The sequence below is a fragment of the Eumetopias jubatus genome, unplaced genomic scaffold (assembly GCF_037043125.1).
Source record: "Eumetopias jubatus isolate StellerSeaLion01/CBP00866 unplaced genomic scaffold, mEumJub1_p1.0 scaffold_4, whole genome shotgun sequence".
Taxonomy (NCBI): Eukaryota; Metazoa; Chordata; class Mammalia; order Carnivora; family Otariidae; genus Eumetopias; species Eumetopias jubatus.
Window position 1 is genome coordinate 65,393,955 of NW_028274810.1, and position 23,876 is coordinate 65,417,830.

General features: G+C 36.0%; 1 protein-coding gene across 1 annotated transcript in view; it reads right to left on the bottom strand.

Moving 5' to 3' along the window:
- Positions 1 to 23,876, bottom strand: part of ZFYVE9 (zinc finger FYVE-type containing 9) — a 180,949-nt gene that overhangs the window by 43,825 nt on the left and 113,248 nt on the right. The window contains exons 6-10 of the mRNA XM_028106742.2: positions 22,209 to 22,385; positions 20,200 to 20,369; positions 15,631 to 15,751; positions 12,054 to 12,176; positions 9,518 to 9,673 (exon numbers count right to left, since the gene is read on the bottom strand). Coding sequence (XP_027962543.1) covers positions 9,518 to 9,673; positions 12,054 to 12,176; positions 15,631 to 15,751; positions 20,200 to 20,369; positions 22,209 to 22,385 — 747 coding nt within the window. The remainder of the gene's footprint in view (positions 1 to 9,517; positions 9,674 to 12,053; positions 12,177 to 15,630; positions 15,752 to 20,199; positions 20,370 to 22,208; positions 22,386 to 23,876) is intronic.

A 23,876-nucleotide genomic window follows, 5' to 3' on the forward strand; every position in this document is an offset into this window, starting at 1 on the left:
ATGAAAGAGAAGTAATAGTCAAAGAGATAACAACCAAGAATTTTCCAAATTAAAGAAGGGAAATGTGTTTTCAGATCAAAAGTACACTTTTGGCACTAGGCAGCAAAAATAAAACTAAATCCCCATATATGTACACATATAGATCAATGGAATTATAGAGAAAGAGACCTATACACACTATACAAACTAATACTCAAAAACAATATCAAGGTAATTCAATGGCAAAGGATAGTCTTTTTAACAAATTGTGCTGAACAATTGGAATCCATAAGCAAAAAAAAAAAAAAAAAAAAAAACAACTTTTGAGCCTTACTTCTGTAGGGGCCAAGGGCAGGCTGTCCCTCACACGGGCCACTTTGGCATGAAGATTATTTTGAGTTAAAAAGCTATTAAAACCCAGCAGATTCAGGAAAAGCTCTTACCTCTCACAGAACTGCCTATAAAAAATTTAAATAAAGGACCTGGTCTGGGAAGAGAGCTATCTATAATATAACTACATTATACTATGAACTAAGTATGGCAGACTTAGAGGAACCTACCCAGGCCTGTCTATGTCACATTGTTTCTGGGTGGCCCAGAAAACATTTGAAACATTTACTCTTTTTCATCTTCCTCTGAATTGTATTACTTCCCTCTGAAGTCACAGACCCCTACCACCCCCTTCTCCTTAATTCAGAATGACATATATACCTCACCTTGCCTGTCTTTGGAATTTCCATGTCTGTATGGATCCCCTACATGTATGAATTAAATTTGATTTTCTCCTGTTAATCTGTCTCATGTCAAGTTGAGTTTTAGGCCAACTAGAAGAATCATGAAGAGAATAGGAAATTCTTACTTCCCAACACCTCACTCCCTGTGCAAATATTAACTCAAAATGAACTTAGATCTATATGTAAGAGCTACAACTATAAAACTTCCAGAAAAAAAAATACAGGAGAAAATTTTTGTGACTTTGGGTTAAGGTAAAGATTTCTTAGGAAACTAAAGTATAAACTATAAAAGAAAAACTGATAAACTGGACTTCATCAAAATTTAAAACTTATACTCTTTGAAAGACAGTTAAGAAAATGAAAAGACAAGCCATGCACTGGAATATAATTTGCAAAATGCACTATCCGATAAAGGACTTGTATCCAAAATTTATAAAGTACTAAAAACTCATTAAGAAAACTCAGTTTTTAAATGGGCAAAAGAAGAGCTACAGACGGTAAGTAAGCATATGAAACGATGCTCAATATCATTAATCATTAGGGAAATGCAAATTAAAATTACAATGAGATGCTACAACACATTCATCAGAAAAGCAAAAAAAAAAAAATTAAAAAGGCAGTATCAAGTGCTGGCAAGGATCCAGACTAATTGGAACTTTTCATACATTGCAGGTAAATGTATAAACTACAATACATACATACATCCAATCATATGGATGAATCTTGAAAGCATTATGCTAAATGAATTAAGCCAAATACAAATGTGTGATTCCACTTATAAAACCTTCTGGAAAATACCAAACCACAGGGAAAGAAATCAAATTGATAGTTGCCAGGAGCAGAAGTTAAGGGGAGGGGATTAAATACAAAGGGACATGAAGCAAGGTTTAGAGATGATGGAAATATTGTTTATGCTGATTTTGGTGGTGGCTACCTGACTGTATCTGTTCATCTACACTCACTAAACTATATGTTGGAAAAGGTGAATATAACTGTATATAAATTATACCTCAATAAACCTGACTACAAAAACTCAGAGAACTTTAGTAACAGACTTGCGCAAAATTAAGGATAAAAAGAAAATCCTAAAAGTCCAAGAGCGAAAAGAGAAAAAAAAAACAAAACAAAACTAGACTGAAGATGCCAAAAGACAATGGAGTCATATCTTCAAAGTACTTGCTAAGGGGAGGTAAAAGGAAGAAAGTAAGGATTGAGCGAACAGAGAGGAAAGGGAGGGGAAAAAAATCTGTTAACCTAGAATTTTGTAACCAATGAATTATTCAAAAGGGATGGCAAAATAAAAAAGTTTCAGATATACAAAGGCTAATGGAGTTTACCAACCAGAAAGATTCGCTAAGAGAACTAATAAAAAGAAGTATTTCAGCAAGAAAAGCAAACCCAAATGGAAACACAAGATACTAAAACAAGATATGGAGAAAATATAATGGCAAATTTAGTAATTTTGATTGAACTGAATAATGATAGTGATCTTTGATACTAACAATGAATACTGAATTGATAATTAAATATAAATAAAAACATATTTTTCTTCTACAACAAAAGGCAAAACAAACTACAGGCAACAACAGTAAGACTGGTGAAGGTACCAGATGAATAAAGTATGTTGTAGGTCTGTGTCATGCTTAGGAGGATAAAAATCCTGTGTGGGAGGCAGAATTCTGTCTGCCTCCTGGCATATATGCCTTGTTTAATGCCCTCTCCTTGAGCGATGGCAGCACCTATGAACATAATGGAATGTACCCCCAAGGTTAGGTTATTAATCAATGGGCTTGGAGTTAATCAGTGGGGAGATTATCAGCATGGGCTGATAAATCTAGGTCTAGGGGTAAGAGATTCAAAACAGACACATATACTTCTGCTGACCTGGAAGAAAGGAAACATCATTGTTGTAAACTATCCATGGAGCCAGGAAGCCATGGAACTGCAGGCTCCCAAAGCCAACAGAGATCAAGAAAATGGGGATTTGCAAGGAAATGAACTCTGCCAACAACCTGAGGACCCTGAGCTCCAAATGAGAAACCTCACCACAGCTGACACCTTGAGGCACGGTTAGCAGAAGATTCATCTAAGCTGTGCCTGGACTCCTAACCCATGGAAATCGTGAGATAATAAATGTGTGTTATTTCAAGCTACTAAGTTTGTCGCTTAGAAATACATCAATAGAAAACTAATACATACTGAATAACTTAACTGTTAGAAAAAGGTCATAATTGAGAATGTATGTTAAAAAAAATAATTAAAGGAATCCCCAAGAGAATACTAATATTATAGAAACATGGGTGAAAGAGATGAGCAGGGACATATTTGTCACAGAAGACAAAATATGTATAGCCAATAAATATATGCTCAGCCTCATTAATAATTAGTGAAATGCAAATGATACTGAGATACTATTTTATATCCACCAGATTAGCAAAAATTAAAACTCTGATAATATCAAATGTTGGTAACTCTTATACACTGGGGATGGGGACACATAGATATAAACTCATAAATTACTCTGGGCAATAGTTTGACATCATCTAATAAAGTCGAAGATATCCATACCCTACAAACCAACAATTCTACTCCTAAGTGTTCATGTACAAAACTTTTAAGGAACATGTCTGAATAACAAACTGGTAAGAACAGCAAATTATTCATCAGAATTAATAAACTGTGGTAAAGTTATATAATAGGTATAAAACAGTAGCTGAAAATGAATGGACTGAAACACTAGAGCTTACAAATGTCAGAAACATATGGAGGAATGAAAAAAGCAAACTACATAAAATATATACAGTGTGATACCATTTGTATAAAGTCTAAAAACATGTATAACACAATGCATTATAATCCTTAGTGATGCAAAACATTTGTGATAAAATTACAGAGAAAAGCAAGAAAACTGTAACACAAGACTGAAGTCAGTGGCTGCCTAAGGGCTGGGGAAGTTTGGAAGGAAGATATAATCAGGATTGGTCATTGATCAGTGCTTCAGTGGGTTGGTCATTTTTATTTCCCAAGTTGAGTATTTTGTTTATGGGTGGTTATTTTGTTATGCTTTATAATTTGCATAATTATTAAAATATACATATTTACATGCTTTTATATATACCAAACAATTTTTTAAAGATAAAGTTAAGAGGAAGAGATTACTTCTATCTGGGAGGATTATTAGGGAACAGTTCGTGGAGAAAGTCATCTTTGAATAAGACTTAAGGCAACTGATAGGATTCAGATAGTTGGGATAGTACAAAAGAGATGGTGATGGTGAGGAACCACAATCATGGGTAATGAAATAAATCATCAGAGTATACAAAGAACCGAGAAATGTTTAGTTTGGGAGACTACTAGTGGAAATGAGACTAGAAAATAGGATCAGATTACATAGAGTACTGAATGCCAGAGTACATGTTTTATTCTAAAGGCAATACAAAACCCATGAAGATTTTTGAATAAGAGAGGAAAACAACCAGAGATTAACTCCAGAAAAAATAATCTGGTAGATACAATTCTCATTTCATTCAAATCCATGTTCTGATGTTTGTCTGGAAAAAAAAAAGTACAAGACATGGAGGAAGGGAGGAGAAATGGCAAGAAACAGTATACAATCCAGAATCTCCCATGGCACTATAATAACCAGAAGGCATCCTAAAACTCTCAGGATGTTATTATTCACAAAATGTAAATTTCCCTCTCACTGTGGAAAACATAAGCAACTATGTATGACAAATTTACAGATGCTAAATAAACATATATGGATACACACACACACACGTTATTATTAAATACATGTAGTTTAGATTAAAAACTAATATGAAATTATAAAGGAAATTCATTCAAGGGCTTCTAAGGGTTTTCGAGTAATTTATGGCAAAGTAACCACCACACAAGTGACAGACTTTTCAAATAGGCTTTCACATTCAGGAAATTTAAGACAGAATTTGTCGATTCCACACAATGTGCTACACAGAAGAGGAAAAATACTAGGATCATTTCAGAACACTTAAAAGATGTTTCCACTTATTTAAAAAAACATGGTGAAATTATATATCAAGTTACTACCTTGATCTAAAAGCAGGATTCTTAATAAAACAGGCATGACAGATATTATGCATACCTGTTTTTTAAAACTGCTCTACTATTAATATATACACATAGAAGTAAAGAATACTGGTCTGGGAGCCTTAGTCCTAATTCTGCCACCATCTAGGTCTGTGATTTAGATAAGTCTTTAACACCTCTCATTTTCCTCATCTAAAAAACAAAGAGTTTGTACCAGATGATCTAAGATACCTCCTAGTCCCAGTATTTTATGAGCTGTGAAATGATTCCTACTTGAGGAGAGACTCTTATGGCTCACTTGTTTATGCCTTTGAAATGCTTTTTACTCAGATATATATGCACATGCCCTCATCTATATTATAGATAATATTTAAAACAGCTTACATGGGTTATAGTCTGACCTCAGACTATCACCATTACTATCAGTTCAAAGTAATTTTGTTGTAGAATTTTTGCATTTTAATTTGATAGTTCAAAATGAATTCTACTGATATATAATGATAATTCTGAAAAGTGAGTAACCACTTATCGTAAACATATATTTTAATGACTCATGCAATGATTCACAGCCTTTCCTTGTTGGTATTTCTCAGAGTTCCATTCACATCTAGTCTCCTCTCACTGACTTATCCCATTCATAACCATTGTCTCAACAATCACATAAAAGCTAGGTCTCCCAATCTCAGACCTACTTCTGAAGTCCATACCCATATATTCACTGTCCATTTACATATCACTATCTGTTGTCAATATTTCAAATTTAACACTGGACAAAGAACCAATCTCCTGCTCCTCTGCCAAATCTGTTCTTCTTCTATTTATCATCTCGATGAGTAAGAACAAAGTCCACTCAGATGTCCAAGTCAGAAATCTGAAGCCACTTGCCTCTTCTCACCCCTCACATCCAGTTAGTTACCAAATCCTATTGAACTGAAACATCACTGTCTTTTATTTCTTCTCAATATTCTTTGTTCCCACTGATATTACTTAATTACTTTATTAAACCCTGATAATTTAATTTCTTGCTGGATCCTGACAATAGCTTTTTTAAAAAAATCAATTTTAAAATAACAAAGTGTTGGTGAGGAGGTAGAGAAAAGCGACCCTCTTGCACCACTGCTGGGAATATAAATTGGTGCAGTCACTAAGGAAAACAGTATGGAGGTTCCTCAAAAATAAAAAACAGAACTGGGGTGCCTCGGGGGCTCAGTCAGTCGAGCGTCTGACTCCTGATTTTGGCTCAGGTCATGACCTCAGGTTCCTGGGATTGAGCCCCGCACTCCATGGAGTCCACTTGGAATTCTCTCTCTCTCCTTCTCTCTCTGCCTCTCCCCCCACTCACACTATCTAAAATAAATAAAATCTTTAAAAAAATAAATAAATATAACAAACACAACTGCCATATGATTCAGCAATTCCACTATGGGTATTTATCTGAAGAGAATGAAAACACACCCCCATGTTCATTACAACATCATTTACAATAGCCAAGACATGGAAACAATTAAAGTGTCCATCAACAGATGAATGGATAAAGAAAATGTGGTGTGTGTGTGTGTGTGTGTGTGTGTGTGTATAAAATGGAATATTATTCAGCCATTAAAAAAAGAAAATTCTGTCATTTGCAACAACATGGATGGAACTTGATGGCATTATTTTAAGTAAAATACTGAGGTCAGAGAAAGACAAATAACATATGATCTCACATTTATATGTAGAATCTAAAAAACAAACAAAAAACCATAGGACTCCTAGATGCAGAGAACAGACTGGTGGGGAAGGATGGGGGTTGAGAGGGTGGGTAAAATCAGTGAAAGAGGTCAAAAGGTACAAAGTTCCAGTTATAAATAAATTAGCACTGAGGATGTATGTACAGCATGGGAACTATAGTTAACAATACTGTATTGTATATTTGAAAGCTGCTAAGAGAGATCTTAGAAGTTTTCATCAGCAAGAAAAAAATTGACTATGTGTGAAAATGGATGTTAACTAAACTTACGGTGATCATTACACAGTAAATACAAATACCAAATCGTTATATTTTACATCTGAAACTAATGTTACATGTCAACTATATCTCAACAAAAAAATGTTTAAGTCAATCTTATTGGGGTACAATTTCATGCAATAAAACCCAGAGATTTTAAGTATATAGTTCAATATAGTTTTGACAAATGTAAACATTCATGTAATCCCTATCCCTATCCTATATAAAATATTTATAATAATCCCAGAAAGTTCCCAGGGCACCTCTGAAGTCAGCTGCAACATCTGCAAACCCAACTCACCCCAGGCAAATAGTGATCTAATTTCTATCACCACAGACTCATTTTGCCTGTTCTGGAGAATCATGTAAATGGAATCACGTAATATGTACTTTTTTGTGCCTGGCTTCTTTTGTTCAGCACAATGTCTGTGATATTCATCCATGTTATTGTATATATCAGCAATTTGTTTTTTATTCTTGAGTAGTATTCTAGTGCTTATCTACTATAATATTTTGTTTACCCACTGTTACTGCTTCTTAACTCTTACCTGCCACCATATACACAGATTTTATCCATTTTCATATTGCTTCTGAAGTCATCTTTCTAAAATGCAAATCTGATTCTGTCACTCATTTTTTTCAATTGTTCCTCATTGCCTACACAATAAAGGATGGACCCCTGAACAATACTTTCATGAACCTCCCATGCTTTTTAGCTCCTAATTTCCTCTCAAAACCCAGATGAATATACAATTGCTTGGACCCCCAATGCCATTTCTCTGTTTATAGTACTTATATGTGAATACATATAAATTGAGGAGAAAAGTAAGTGTTTCAGGTCATTTCTGGAAATAAATTTAGGTCCTGAGTATTATATGGCCTGAAGGTTCTAAATGACTTCATATTAACCCCATACATTTTGGAATTGACACAGTAAATACCAAAGTATACTTCATAGGTATGTGGTCAGTTGTTGATGTATTGTCTTGTCCTTATGTAATATAACACCTAAATTATCACAGAGACTAAGACATAAAGGTATAATCTTCTATGGATAAGCTATAATCACACTAAAGATGCAATTTTATATCCTGTTTTTGTACTTAATTCAAGAGCATTTTCCGTGTTGTTACATTCTATTCATAAATATTACTTTTGATGGTTAACGAATGTTCTAAAAAAGATGCATCCATCTAATCAGTAATAACACAGTTTTAAACCTTTCACCTATAGCTGAGCATTTAGATTACCTCTAAATTTTTGTGTTAAAGCAATGCTGCAATAAACACTTTCATGTACAAAGTATATTTTACAATTTAGATAATTGTTTTGGCATAGAATCCCACAAGGGGAATTACTGCATTTGGAAAGTATAATTTATGGGTTGTTTTTTTTTTTAAAGATTTTATTTGTCAGGGAGAGAGAGGGAGAGAGAGACAGAGAGCAAGAACAAGCAGGAGGAGTGGGAAAAAGAGAAGCAGGCTCCCCGATTAGCAAGGAGCCCGATGCGGGACTCGATCCCAGGACCCTGGGATCATGACCTGAGCCGAAGGCAGCCACTTAACCAACTGAGCCACCCAGGCACCCCTAATTTATGGTTTTAATATATTTATAAAATATCACCATGTAATACATGAAAATAATTTTAATACCCTCGTCAACCTCACTCCCCTTTCCAAGGCTTGTTCCTCAGAGACGATCTCTTCTATTATTCATTTGTTGTAGTTATTATACTACTCTTTCCCTATTTGCCAACCACAGATATTGTTTTTTTACTTCCTGTTATGATAATGAGAATTTAGCTCAACTACACCACTTCTTACCTCCTCTGTTAAATCAGAGGAGATTAACTTTTTAATGCCAAATAATACACATAAATATATTTCTTCCTTCTCAGCTTATAATAGTATGTCTTTTTATTAGTTATCCTTAGTCTTTTCCAGTAGCTATGCATTTACTTTTACATTGGTAGGGCTAACAATATTTATAATTTATTTTGAAACCATAATGAAGTTGCCCATGCCAGTGGTTTTTTTTAAATCTGAAAATTAAATAAAGAATATTTATATTATGATTATACAGATATTGTTAGCTGAAGAAACAAGTATTAAGTTATGATTATGCTTCCTTCTATCAGGTACCAATATCATGACCCCTAAGCCACTCAAAGAAAAATATTCTTACATCATGGTCAATGGATTATCTTACAACTTTGATTCTAACCACACTAGGTAAAGTACTAAAATTTATATTTCCTTAAGACTTAGCAAGTTCTAACTTGTCGCTGATACCAAAGTCCAATGCCAGGCTTCCAAATTTATAACTATTATTTGGCATCTGAGTCCAAAAATTTTTATCTTTTTTTTTTTAGATTTTATTTATTTATTTGAGAGAGAGAGAGAGAGAGAGCACAAGCAGAGGGAAGGTAGAGGGAGAGGGAGAAGCAAGCTCCCTGCCGAGCAAGGAGCCCGATGCAATGCAGGGCTTGATCCCAGGACCCCAGGAACACAACACGAGCAGAAGGCACACACTTAACCAACTGATCGACCCAGGCACCCCTCATCTTTTTTTTTTTTTTTAAAGTAGGCTCACACTCCAGCTTGGAGCCCAGTGTTGGGCTTGAACTCATGAGATCAAGACCTGAGCTTAAGTCAAGAGTTGGACGCTTAACCAAGTGAGCCACCCAGGCGCCCCCCCAAATTTTTACTGTCTTATAAAGGGTGCAGACTAAGTCATAAAGCATTCCCACCTGCCAGAGCATCCCGATAAAGCTGCACAAAATGATTAAAGATATCCTTCGGCAAACACTTTTCATCCGGTAAACACTGTAGAAGAATGACTATCTCAGACTGACCCACTGCATGCATTCCCTTGGTTGTGAAACACCAGCACTTCCTGTTCACATCTATGAATGGAATAAAAATATAAAAATAAAGACATTCTTCTCAATCCTTACCTTTAAAAAATGCACAGAAATCTGTTAAAATACAGCAAAGAACAAAATCGGTTATATTGAATCTGTACAATTCAACTGTGAACTATAAATTAACTGAGCCAAAGAACTATTGTAGAAAATAAAACATAAGAATGCCTCTGGCTTAAACGGATACTTAGAAAAACAATGGGAAGGGAAATAAAAGAAGTAATAGTCAAAGAAAATGCGCTTACAACTTTTAACTCTTATTATTAAAAGAAAACATTTGATTAAAAATAAATTAAATAAAACTAGGTATCCTAGGGCTATAATGATTAAAGAATATATCCCCCCACCTGTATTTTTAAAAAATTCACTAAATAAATAAATAAATAAATAAATAAGTTCACTTTACCAAGAGAAAAAAATTACTTATGTAGAAACAACAAAAGCCAGTATTATAGCTTTGGATTCAGGCTGTGGGCTAAATACACTTTTTAAATTTCATCTGTGACTGAAAGACTCTAGCTTTTTATTTTGTTTTTTTAAAGATTTTATTTTTAAGTAATCTCTATACCCAACATGTGGCTTGAACTCTACAATCCTGAGATCAATAAAGAGTTACATGCTCTACTGCCTGAGCCAGTCAGGTGCCCCAAGATTCTAGCTTTTTAAATTATAGTCCTTTTTGGGAGAAAATTCTAGATAAAGAGCAACATGATTTTACTTGGTTTCATCCTGTAAAAAGTGGTGAAGGAATGGCTTTTCTGGACTATTTACTTCCACTTCTTCACCTTTAGGCACTGTAGCGTCCCAACAGCACAAGCCATATGTAGTTAAAAATAATGTCCAGTCTTTGACAATTTTATCATTTGTACTCCATACATAATAGGATCCCCAAAGGAAATAAGATTCAAATATATAGATATCACAATGTAAATCAAAACTAATAAAAGTACCCTTTCTTTCACTTTGGGAATTGTTACTTTATATACCTAAACAGGAAGCACCCAATACAACTGTATTAAGATGGTGTACACTTCAGGAATTCTGGGTTAGCTATTTTCTAAGTGTAACTTATAAACTAGATAGGGTAAATAGAAATTTCATAAATTATTTTAAAACTTAATCCTAGAAGGAAAGGGGGCAAGCATTAATAACTGGCCAAATATACAAGGGTACAATTAACAAGTAAACCAGAGCCTGCACTCTTTAATACAGAACCTCAAAGGAAGTGGCACATAGGTGTTTCTGGTCTCCGAGGTCAACTTAAAATTAAGTACCCAGTGGGAATTAGAAGACAGTTCCCCAGTGCTTCTCTCCAAAACTCTGCCTACTGACATTCATCCAGGATAAATGCATTTTCTGTTTTCCAACACCATCCTGGAATTAAGATTCTAATTTACTGTCCTCTTACTCATTCTGATGCCCAGAAGCTAGCCCCAAGAATTAAGAAGTCTCTTCTGAATCTTAACTTATGATGTACTGAAGTTTTACTATATGTTAGCTAACTAACCCTTCTCTCAAATAAAGGTTTGCAAATGATTAAGGTTTCTGAGATTTAAATCTAGCATGTAATGGTGAGTGCTGTGAATTGTGTGAGACTGATGAATCACAGACCTGTACCTCTGAAACAAATAAGACATTATATATTAAAAAAAAAAAAAATAGTAGGAAGGGAAAAATGAAGGAGGGGAATCGGAGGTGGAGCCGAACCATGAGAGACTATGGACTCTGAGAAACAAACTGAGGGTTCTAGAGGGGGGGGGTGGGGGGATGGGTTAGGCCGGTGATGGGTATTAAGGAGGGCATGTATCAAATGGAGCACTGGGTGTTATACGCAAACAATGAATCATGGAACAAAAAATAATGATGTAATGTATGGTGACTAACATAACATAAAATTTTTTAAATAAATAAATAAATAAATAAAATGCGGAGATTCTCTAAGGAGTTGTTGAACAATTTCTACCTATGTCCATTAAAAACACTGAAAAGCTAAAAAAAAAAAAAGAAAAAGAAAAAGAAAAAATAAATCTAGCATGTAAATTATTTGACCCTCCTAGATAATCTGTCCACCTCCAACTACTCTGGTGATGAGTTGTGATTTAGCACATCCATCTCAGGAAGTTTTGTTTGGCTTTCCTCCATGGAGAATTCACCTATCTCATAAGAGTTTCAGTTAGTCCCATAGTTGTCCTCTGGGATATGTTATTTTATACAAACCAATTTCTTTGGTACCCAGTTTTTAGTAAGATGTGGCTCCATCCATATAAAAATGCTGTGTGTAATGAATTTGAAAGCTTTACTTATTATCTATGAGTCAGTAAAGTATCTCATTTTAATTTTTAAAAACAAATTTCTAACTTACAATTTACAATTTTAACCATCGACAACAAATTTGCATTTAAAACAAATACAAGTGGGTCAGGACCACCATCCTCTAATTGCTGCATTACTGAAATCTGTGATGGTTTCTCTTCCACAGCATAGTCTGTAAGGGAAGAAAACAATGCAAAAGATTAGTTAAAGGGACAAATGAAGAAAAATCTGATGGAGGAATAGGCTGATTATTCACAAGAAAGAGTTAAGCACTTGATTTACAGATAGGGTGAACATAGGTTTATACTGCTGTCTCAGTGTAATGCTAATAGTTCCCCTTTCATTCTCAAAAGTGACCCAGTCCAGTCTGGATGAGAACATGGTTATCCTATACATAGACTTCTCCACAAACTGACTTATGCCATAATCTAGAGACACCCATTTAGCACATGTACCCCACTGTTTATAGCGGCATTATCAACAATAGCCAAACTATGAAAAGAGCTCAAATGTCCATCAACTGATGAATGGATAAAGAAGAGGTGGCATATATATACAATGAAATATTAGCCATCACAAAGAAAGAAATCTTGCCATTTGCAATGACTTGAATGGAGCTAGAATGTATTATGCTAAGTGAAATAAGTCAGCCAGAGAAAGACAAACACCATACAGTTTCACTTATGTGGCATTTAAGAAACAAAAGATGAATACAGGGGAAGGAAAAAAGAGAGAGAGAGGGAAGCAAACCATAAGAGACTCTTAACTTTATATATAGAGAACAAACTGAGGGTTGATGGGGAGGGGGATGGGCTAAATGGGTGATGGGTATTAAGGATGGCACTTGTGATAAGCACTAGGTGTTGTCTGTAAGTGATGAATCACTAAATTCTACACCTGAAACCAATCTTATCATATAGGTTAACTAGAATTTAAATAAGAACTTGAAAAAGAAAAATAAAGACAGCCCTTTAACAAAAATTCTCCAACTATCATAACAAGAATTTCACATATTACATGTTCTAAGACCAACATTTAAAATAATTTATGATATACAAGAAAGTGATAATACACTACTGACCTCTGAAAGGATGTTGAGGATTTGAGGTAGAAGAGAATCCTACTTTTTATTCTATATTCTTTTGTACTGTTGAGATTTTTTTTTTACCATTAAAAAACTAAACTTTACAAAAATGTACCCAGAAAATAAACTAAAACTATCATAAGTGACTGGTTTCATGAGACACTTCCTCTAAGTCAAGAGTTCAGCACATATATCAATCACCAAAGCACCACTAAATCACACAAAAGATTCTAAACATGGACAAGTTAACACTTGAGACCCTGCACAGAACCTTTCCCATTTAATTTCTGAAAGCACAGTATGTGATATTCAATCATGCCATTCTGAATGATGGTAGTCTTCCCAGCTTGAGGTCAAAATCATGGATAATAACCAAAAGAAACCAAAAAACTATTTTTTGGATGTAAGGGGAAATGTCTACTCTACCAATGAAAGTATTTATTGAAAAGAAAAATACTAAGTCACTTTTAAAAAGAAAATATTTGTATGAAGTTATTCCACTGAAGTACAAAACTGCAAAATTCTGGGCAAGAGATAGTAATATGATTTAAGTAAGTATAAACAGTTGTTGTTTCTTAGTAGGAGAGGTTTTGATAATTAGATTTAATGAAAATGGAATCTTATTTAAACAAGAGAATAGGCCAATTTAACTTCTTGTAAGTTAAATCTAAGACTCATTAAAATAACCAAAATTTGAACCTAAGTAGTAACTTTATTAAAAAAAGAATATTTTTAGGGGATCTTAGTAAAGTAGCAAAGATTATATAATCAAAAGAACGCTTAACTTACATGAAAGTTCATAGTTGAACTATCTGGGACATGGCTGGATTTTATAGTCTGATACTTTCAGCACAGTCTGACACTTTCAGCCAACACTGCTGAGAGCTCGCAACAGACCCAGCACCATGGTAGGAGAAGACAAGAGCATGAATTAAGACTGAAGAAATGCATGGTCTAAGTGAAAGAATCAGACCTATAAAATACCTAAATTACAGTAAGAAAAGTGTTAATACAGTAAAGGTCTATAAAAATTTCTATTCAGGGGCACCTGGGTGGCTCAGTCAGTTAAGTCTCCAACTCTTGATTTTGGCTCAGGTCATGATGTGAGATTGAGTTCCATGTTGGGCTCCATGTTCAGCATGGAATCTACTCGAGACTGTCTCCTCCCTCTCCCTCCTCCTCTGCTCCTCCTCCTGCTACTGCCTACACATGTGCTCTCTTTCTCTCTCTAAAGTAAATAAATAAAAGAAAAAAATGAATTTATATTCAGAGATGATGTAAAACACTACTACAGAGCAGCATTGGTAAGGATTCAGAGAGGAGCTTTTCATTAATCTGGATTTTGAAAGGTTGAGTTCTTCAAGGAGTCTACAGTATACAAGGGTAGTCTAGGCAGAGGAAAGGAAGATAAGGAAAGTATTAATTACACGTCTAATTTGTCCCAGACACTGTTCTTGCTACATACTTTCAGGTATGAAATCTGATTCAATATTCACAGTGACTTTTAAGTAGGTGTAGTTACTTGAGATTAGGAAAAAGATTCAGGGAGGATAAATAACCTGCCCACTGGGTCACAGCTCAAAATAAGGGTACTAGGATTAAAACCCAGGTTTGTCCAGTTTTGCAGCCCATTCTCTCCTGACTATTCCACAGCATAAGAAAAAACATGGAAGTTTGGAAAGTGAATATTCAGAAAACAGTAAACGATCTGTAGTGTGCATAAAGTACTGGGGTACTGGCTGGAAATAAAGTTAGAAAGATAAGTTGAGATAAAGTTATAAGGAACATTGTATGCTAAAATAATTAACTTATACTGAATGTTTCTAAGTCAGAGCAATATACGGTAATAGCTATGTTTAAAAAGACGATTGGCAACAACATGGAAGATAAAATAAAGGAGAGAAAGACTGAAGGCAAGGAGACCAGGTAAAAGACTAGGATAAAACTGTGGAAAGATTATTGACAAACCATCTCCTAAAAATGTACTAACTAGATCTGATTTGCATCTATCAACAACAAACTTTCACATAAAGATAAGCATTCTTTTGATTGGATAGTCATTTTCCTTCTCACCAGAACTCACTAAAAATTTTAACAATAAAATTGCTATTTACATTCAGTGCTCTCCATTTATTATATGTACATTTCTGAATGTATAATATACTGCAAAACAAAAAGTTAGGTTAATGTCCTGACTGTTCAATCAGGTGGGCCAAATCCTAGAACCATAAGCAACTCTTCAGAGTATTATGTGCTTTGAAATATAAAGAAAAAGTGTCAATGAACTACATTTATACTATAATTAAAATAATGTCCTTCGAACAAATGAAATGACCTTATAATATAAAAACATAAATATCTACTCTAAAACTATCAGTAACAGCAACAATTATTTTCATGGCACTGAGTACTTGTTTTCTCTGTTGGAGAAGAAAAAGGTGGTTATCATTCGAATTCGAATTCTCTCTCTTTCCCTTAATTAGAAGACAATATCCGGCATCCTGCAATTACTATCCTTGTTTAAATATGTAAGTCCACATACCTCCTTTCACACCAGTGGATATGAGAATGGGAGGAAGGCCATCTTCAGGAATTAGGTTCATTGCACTGCCAACAGGACTTCCAACCTGAGTTATACTCCCAGAGAACAGAGAAATATCTGTCTAGAAAAAGCAAATCAGCAAAGTGAGCTTTATAGAGAGGTCAAGACTTTAGCAGAATATTGTTGAGAATATAAATGTGAAATTAAGTGAAAATGTGGAATTCATACTTTTTGAAAAATAGCGTAAGTTTTTCATTAACCTGTGGTTTCCCAAAGGCCTGGGTTTATACTATGAAAATATTTCCAACCGTAGAGTTTCTCTTTTTGACATCACCAAATCATAATAATGAGGGAAGAGGCCTTGTAGCCTGGGTTAAAGCTTTCTCTACCCGGGTTTCCTCTGCCATAAAAGAAAATATTTTTAAAAACTGCAGGGGCGCGTGGGTGGCTCAGTCGTTAAGCGTCTGCCTTTGGCTCACGTCATGATCCCAGGGTCCTGGGATCAAGCCCCGCATCAGGCTTCCTGCTCCGGGGGAAGCCTGCTTCTCCCTCTCCCTCTCCCACTCCCCCTGCTTGTGTTCCCTCTCTCGCTGTGTCTCTCTCTCTGTCAAATAAATAAAATCTTAAAAAAAAAAAAAAACTGCAGTGGCAACAAAAACAAAGTTTCAAAGTTACCTCAACTTCTGAAACTTTAATGCATTTGGGTCCACTTAAAGTCTCATTTACGTTGCTTTTTTATGTATTTTTTTTTAAGATTTTATTTATTTGTCAGAGAGCTTGTGAGAGCACAAGCGGAGGGGGGGGGTGGCAGGCCGAGGGAGAAGCAGGCTCCCTGCTGAGCAAAGAGCCAGATGCAGGACTCCAGCCCAGGACCCTAGGATCATGACCTGAGCTGAAAGCAGATGCTTATAACCCACTGAGCCACCCAGGCGTCCCTTACATTGCTTTTTAAAAATAACTTTGACAGATGCCTGAGTGATTCAGTCGGTTAAGTATCCCTGACTCTTGATTTCGGCTCAGGTCATGATCTCAGGGTCGTGAGATCGAGCCCCTCGTTGGGCTCCGTGCTGGGCATGGAGCCTGCTTAAGGTCTCTCTTACCGTCTCCCTCCTTCCCTACCCACCCCCCACCCTGGCTTTCTCTTTAAAAAATAAATAAATAAATAAATAATAAAAATAAAAATAAAATAAAAATAACTTTGAGAATAGTGGTGATGGTTGTGCAGCAATGTGAATGGACTTAATACCACTGGTTTGTACACTTAAAAATGATTAAAATGGCAGGTTCTATGTTATGTATATTTTACCACAATAAAAAAGAGGGAAAAATTAACTGATAAAATACAGATACAGAGACAAGAGGGAAAAATTAACAACTGATAAAATACAGAGATTAAAGGAGTGCCTGGGTGGCTCAGTCAGTTAAGCATCTGACTCTTGATTGCGGCTCAGGTTGGGATCTCAGGGTCCTGGGTCCAGGCCCCATAGGGGGCTCCACGCTCAGCAGGGAGTCTACTGGAGGATTTCTCTCCCTCTCCTTCTGCCCCTCCCCATGCTTGCCCTCTCCCTCTCTCTCTCTCTCTCTCTCAAATAAATAAATGAATCTTTAGAAAAATACAGATTAAGTCATTGTTTTCATTTACCATGCAATGAAATAAAACTTCAAGTTCATTTTTCTTTGCATTAATATGAAGATCACATTAACTACACCTTAATAAAGTATAATGTTGAAACACACATTTGGGGTGGAGTTAAATCCACTTAATTAACGATTTAATAGAATACCGTCAAAGATCTATTAGAATAAGGGGCGCCTGGGTGGCTCAGTTGGTTGAGCGACTGCCTTCAGCTCAGGTCATGATCCTGGAGTCCCGGGATCGAGTCCCGCATCAGGCTCCCTGCTCGGCAGGGAGTCCACTTCTCCCTCTGACCCTCTTCCCTCTCGTGCTCTCTATCTCTCATTCTCTCTCTCTCAAATAAATAAATAAAATATTTAAAAAAAAAAAAGATCTATTAGAATAATGCTCTCCTCACTATAGTCTATACAACTAAGCCAAAAAAAAGCTTTAAAAAATGTTAAATGCGTTTAAAAACTCTTTTTAACATGTTGAAAAATGTTTACAGCAACTTTATTCATAAGAGCCAAACTTACTGGAAATCATCCAAATTCCCATTAACAAGAATACGAATAAACTGCCGTATATCCATACAATGGAACACTACCCAGCAATAAAAAAATAGTAACTTTTGATGCACACAACATGGATAAATCTCATCATCATTAGTTTAAGAAGCTAGACACAAGGGGCGCCTGGGTGGCTCAGTCATTAAGCATCTGCCTACGGCTCAGGTCACGATCCCAGGGTCCTGGGATGGAGCCCCGCATCGGGCTCCCTGCTCGGTGGGAAGCCTGCTTCTCCCTCTCCCACTCCCCCTGTTTGTGTTCCCTCTCTCGCTGTGTCTCTGTCAAATAAATAAATAATCTTAAAAAAAAAAAAAGAAGCTAGACACAAAACATTATATACTATATGTTTCCATTTGTATGAAATTTAAGAACAGAGGCGCCTGGGTGGCTCATTCAGTTAAGAGTCTGTCTTTGGCTCAGGTCATGATCCCAGAGTCCTGGAGATCGAGCCCCACCCCACACTGGTCTCTCTGCTCAGTGAGGAGCCTGCTTCTCCCTCTCCCTCTGCCTGCTACTCCCCCTACTTGTGCTCTGTCAAATAAATATAATCTTAAAAAAAAATTTAAAAACAGTCAAAACTAAATCCATGGTGATACAAATCAAAATAATGGTTACCTTGGGGGAAAAACAGACAGGTATTGACAGAAAAAGGGCATGAGGGAACCTTCTAGAGTGATGGAAATGGTCTGTATTTTCACAATGGTTGAAACCCAGTGGTGGTTGCATGTGTATAGCTATAAGTTCATCAAGTGGCTTCCTAAAGATTGATGTTCCTTAAGCACTTTGCTATCTAGATTTTATACTTGAATAAAGATTAAAACTATTTTTTAAAAAATATGTCCATGTCTTACTATATTTTTGTCTATACTATAATTTAGGACTCTATCAGTTTTTAGTGGGTTTTTGCTAAATATTTTGCAATGTTCTTGCTAAAAATTTTGCACTGTTCTCAATACATCATCATGTAAGAGGAGATTTGGAAAATTTTATTGACAAACCATTATTACCTGATCTGAAAGCCTAGTACAGGAAATAATCTATTCTAACTTATTATTTAATGATGCATAAATCCATCTTTTAGTATCACAGAAAGTGGTCATCTGGCCACTACTTGATATATATCATCTGTGAAAAGGAATTTATTTCATTCAGTGAGCACCTATTAAGTGCCATGCACTCTACTGGGCCCTAAAGATGAGAAAAATATATTCTAGTTTGGCCCTATAGAATTTGTTTTTCTACATTTTACCAGATAAGTATTAAAATAGAGTGTTGAACAATGTAAGAGACAGAAGTAAAATAACTAACTTGGTTTAGTTTTGCAAACTGAGCCAAACCTTGTTTCCTGGTAACATTCATTCACTAGAACTTCCTCTTGCATTCAAACAAAATTTATATTCTAAAAACCTATCAGGGGCACATGGCTGGCTCAGTTGGTAGAGTGTGCAACTCTTGATCTCAGGGTTGTAAGTTTGAGCCCCACATTGGGTGTAGCGATCACTTAAAAATAAAATTTTTGGGGAGTCTGAGTGGCTCAGTTGTTAACCATCTGCCTTCGGCTCAGGTCATTATCTGGGGTCCTGGGATCAAGCCCCACATTGGGCTCCCTGCTCAGTGGGAAGCCTGCTTCTCCCTCTCCCACTCCCCGTTTGTGTTCCCTTTCTTGCTGTCTCTCTCTCTGTCAAATAAATAAATAAAATCTTTAAAAATAAGTAAATAAAATTAAATCTTTAAAAATCTTACATAGAAACCAAAAAGTAGGGGTGGCTGGGTGGCTCAGTCAGTTAAGTGACTGACTTCAGCTTAGGTCATGATCCCAGGGTCCTGGAATCGAGCCCCATGTCAGGTTCCCAGCTCAGTGGAGAGCCTGCTTCTCCCTCTCTCCGCCCTGCCTGTGCTCTCTCCCACTCTCTCTCCCTCTCAAAAAAGAAAGAAACCAAAAGGTAGAACAGAAGAAATACAGATGCTCTGTTGAAGAGAAAGGAATAGAGGGACTCCTTAGCCATCTTTATATGGCCTGGCCCTTCCTCACCATGGCACTCCCAAGAGGCCACCGCAGAACCTGGGGAACAGTTTGAAAACCAATGTACAAAAGGGGCAGGATTCCCTCTGCATGACCTCTAACTACAGCAGTAGCCTGAGCTCACTGAGAACAACCTTCATAAGAATCTTTCTCCTAAGAAAAACCTCCAAATATAGAGCAAACAAGAACTGATTTTGCCACACTTTACCCCTAGACACACACACATATGCACTAAACTGTATCTGAAACTTATAGGGTTCCACAGAAAGGTCACTCAACTTAGAAAACGGCAAGGCAGAAGAAGCAGCACAATGCTGGGTAAACTAAGTACTCACTTTTAGTTGCTGTTTTTGTTTTCTTACCTCTGCTGGTAGAGGACTGGTAGTTACTGGCTTAACTGGGTCATGTGACACAGCCAGGGTTCCTGCTGAGGAAGTTCCATTCACTGTTAATTTGGCTGCATCAGCAACTTCTCCATTAGGCAAGATCCCATCAGCAAACCAAACTCGCCTCTGCTCTCTGGGCTGAGCCACTTGAGGAGCCAGAAAAATAAAACAGGCATCAATGTGATATTGATAGGGTTTCTAACATCAAAGAAGAGAAGGTCACCAATTCCAGAAGTACAAGGAAATCACTACTTAGCATCTTATAAATACAAGAACTGTAACGGTGTATAAAAGTGGTTATAAAATAATAAAATACGAGTTTAAATATATTCTTTACTTCTGTAACTTAGAGATTTAAAACACTTTGCTTTAAAATATTAAGTACGCTTATGATTACGTCACATAACTCTGTTCCGTATCACTGACAGAGAAACTAAGAAAGGTGGTTTAAGTGCCTAGGAAATAAATTAATAGCAGGGAAAAAATGTCTAGCAATAAATATCCACATCTCCTAAAAGTATGAGGTTTCCACAGGAATTAAATATCTGGAAAGGTAATATGCTACTTTTAAAGGGCAAAAGATGCCCTGAAGAATGTTGAAGAATTATTTACTAATAAAGGAAGAGTTGGCACAGATATATAAGAGAACTGGGAAGCAAACAGACCAGATCCTTGGCTGAAGTGTAGCTGAAGATGAAAAAAGACTGATCTGGCAGTGCAAAAAGTAGTTTGCAATAGGGTTAAAGCTGGAAAACTAAGTCTGATGAAATGATCTCTTTAAATCCAGTTTTGGAAATCAATTCCAAACAGCCAAAACAAAGAAAGACTAGGGAAGAACAACAAAAATGACAAATGAAGTAAACAGAATAAAGATCTTAAGAAAGCAAGCCTGAACTCATAAAAACACAAGGAGTATGACTAAGGGATGATGTGAAAAGAGGGGAAAATGGGGAAGAATATGACAGTATCAGTAGAAGTCTTTGATCTTCAAAAGGGGAGGAAGGCTATTTAGCAAGGGGAAGGGAATATTACTAGACAAAAAGACATAAAATTAATGAAAGAAGATTGATTTTAATTATCAAGGGAAACTTCTTGACAAGATCATTTTAAGGAAATACGTAATTGTTGTTTTTACTACTGATAATCTCCTGAATTTACAAAATGCCTTTCATCTGACAATATCATAATCTTAAAGATATAATAAACTAAAATAAGTTGAGCCTATAATTTCCTATCATGTGATATAATCAGAATTAAAGTTCTGGATTTTATAAAGTCTAGGTACCTAACAATATTTTCATATTTTTATATGGATAGATTAAAGATGAAAAGAGAAAATGGCAATGTGTTTCCAAAAAGCAATATTAGAATGGGCTGGTCCAAAAAAAGAACTCTTCATTTTCATAAAGTCCTACAAAGAACATTAAGATAGGTGAGAGGCTAGGATTTTACAGACCAACCTCAAATTCTGTATCTTTTTTCTTCTTTTTTAACATAAGATCATTTTGTTTTTATTTTTTTTAAAGATTTTATTTATTCATTTGACAGAGACAGCGAGAGAGGGAACACAAGCGGGGGAGTGGGAGAGGGAGAAGCAGGCTTCCCGCAGAGCAGGGAGCCCGATGCGGGGCTAGATCCCAGGACTCTGGGATCATGACCTGAGCCAAAGGCAGACGTCTAATGACTGAGCCACCCAGGCGCCCCTCTTTTTTCAAGTAGAAGCAGTGTAACCACTCCATTCTTAAGTTGGAGAGGGTATTAGCATATTTTTAGAGATGCCTCCAAAATATCAGGCAACACGGTATTATTCTTTATTTGCCCAGAAATAGTCTTGACACATTTCTCACCTTGTTCCTTCCACTTTAATAACCACCCAAAGGGACTTATCTACAGTGTTTTAAAGACTTGTGCTGTAAAATCACATCAGCACCTTTTCAGAGGAACTTGGTGAGGAAAAAGAGAGAGAAGAGCACATGATCCCCTACCTTCTGCTCCAGGGTGCTTTAAAACTCCCACAGGTACCATCACAGTGGGAGGTGGAGAGCTCAGGGCTCCTGAGGCCTGAGCTTGCTGCAAGGGAGGGATAGTAGAACAGTATTCAGCAGGATTGTTAGGGTTAGGGCTCTGGCTTGAGGCACTCATCATGTTCTCCCAGGCTTGAGCTAAAGCAAATACAGACAATCAATGTGAATGGATTGCAAAATATGGACATTAAGACCTCCACAATATTGGATAAATAATGTAGCTCCTCCTCATTAACACTTATAGTATGTCTCTCTTCCAGCTAGTGAACGTATTAAGGAGATAGGTGATTTTGATCAATAAAGGAGACCATTTAGTTAGGTAAACTATTTGGAAGCAACAAATAAGAATTAGGTGATACTTCTGACACAGACTGATAGCAGATCAGTCTGAGGTTAATGACTAGGCTCCTGGCTCCTTTAAGAGACCATACATTCCCTTAAGAGGGAGTGAAACATCAAACTTACTAAGGATTTACAACTGGGGTAGCATTTAGACACGGGGGGGGGGGGAGCAGGTTTAATATTTGATGCATTTTATAAAGTTCTATTGAAAATCAAAATTGGGGACTAAAATAGCATAACTCCATTGTATGATATTTTTTGTTTCATTTATAGACTTCTACGTTCTTCTTAGTTGAGGTAAAATCTCACTGGAAAAATTCTGAAGCCTAAAGCTCAAGAGAACACATCTCAACGTTTCTGTGAATTCTGCTTTTGTGTCATCATTACCTCGTGTAATAGTATCCAGCAAAAACAACCATTTCACATCTTTGGTGTGTCTCAAAAGCAGAGGACCCATTTGAACATGAATATGTGCCAATGTCATTTAAGTGCCATCAACCAATATGAATGATCACAAATATGTTAAGATTCTGTATACTCTATAATTTTACTAACTAAATATTGACATATCAACTATTGTTTTTAAAGTAAACTGGATGAAAGATGCTACAGAAATGAAAGATATCAAATGTTATCTTCTAGGTTCAGGTAATACCACATGCCCAGGAATGGACACCACCCAATTTTTTTAAGCATCTTTTAAAAACTCTCATTCAACATCAAAGAATGATCCATAAGATTATGAACATTTATTGCCTCCAAACTTCAGGACAAGGCTAAAAACAATAGCTATGTTCCTTTGAAAGCACTGGCAGAAAGAGGGAAGGAAGAGAAAAGGTGAAACGGAGGAAGGGATAGGGAACACTGAAAAGCATCAAATTAAATATTCAGAAAAAGACTTCGCTAAGCCATGCGAAAGGAAAGACACTGGAAAAACCAGAAAAGGTAGATTAGTTTAGGATCCCCTGGTAAGGGGATCCTTGGCTTAATAAAAATAAGTATTCCATATGAATCCTCTGCCATTTCCTTCATCTTTAGCTATGCCAAGTTAAAAAAAAAAAAAGAAGCTACCAACTTGAAAGACCTCATCAAATAAAAGAGGTACTGGGTACTATAAATAAGTATCGTGCTCTTTTTTGTGGATATGTGTCCGAAAATGAAAGCAGGAACAAAAATCATCAATTGAGCAAATGAGTGAAATAACTACCATCTAAAAATTGACCCTAAGAGTAGAGAGAATGAATTAATATTTGATCAAAATTCCAAGAATTCAGAAATGGGAGGAAA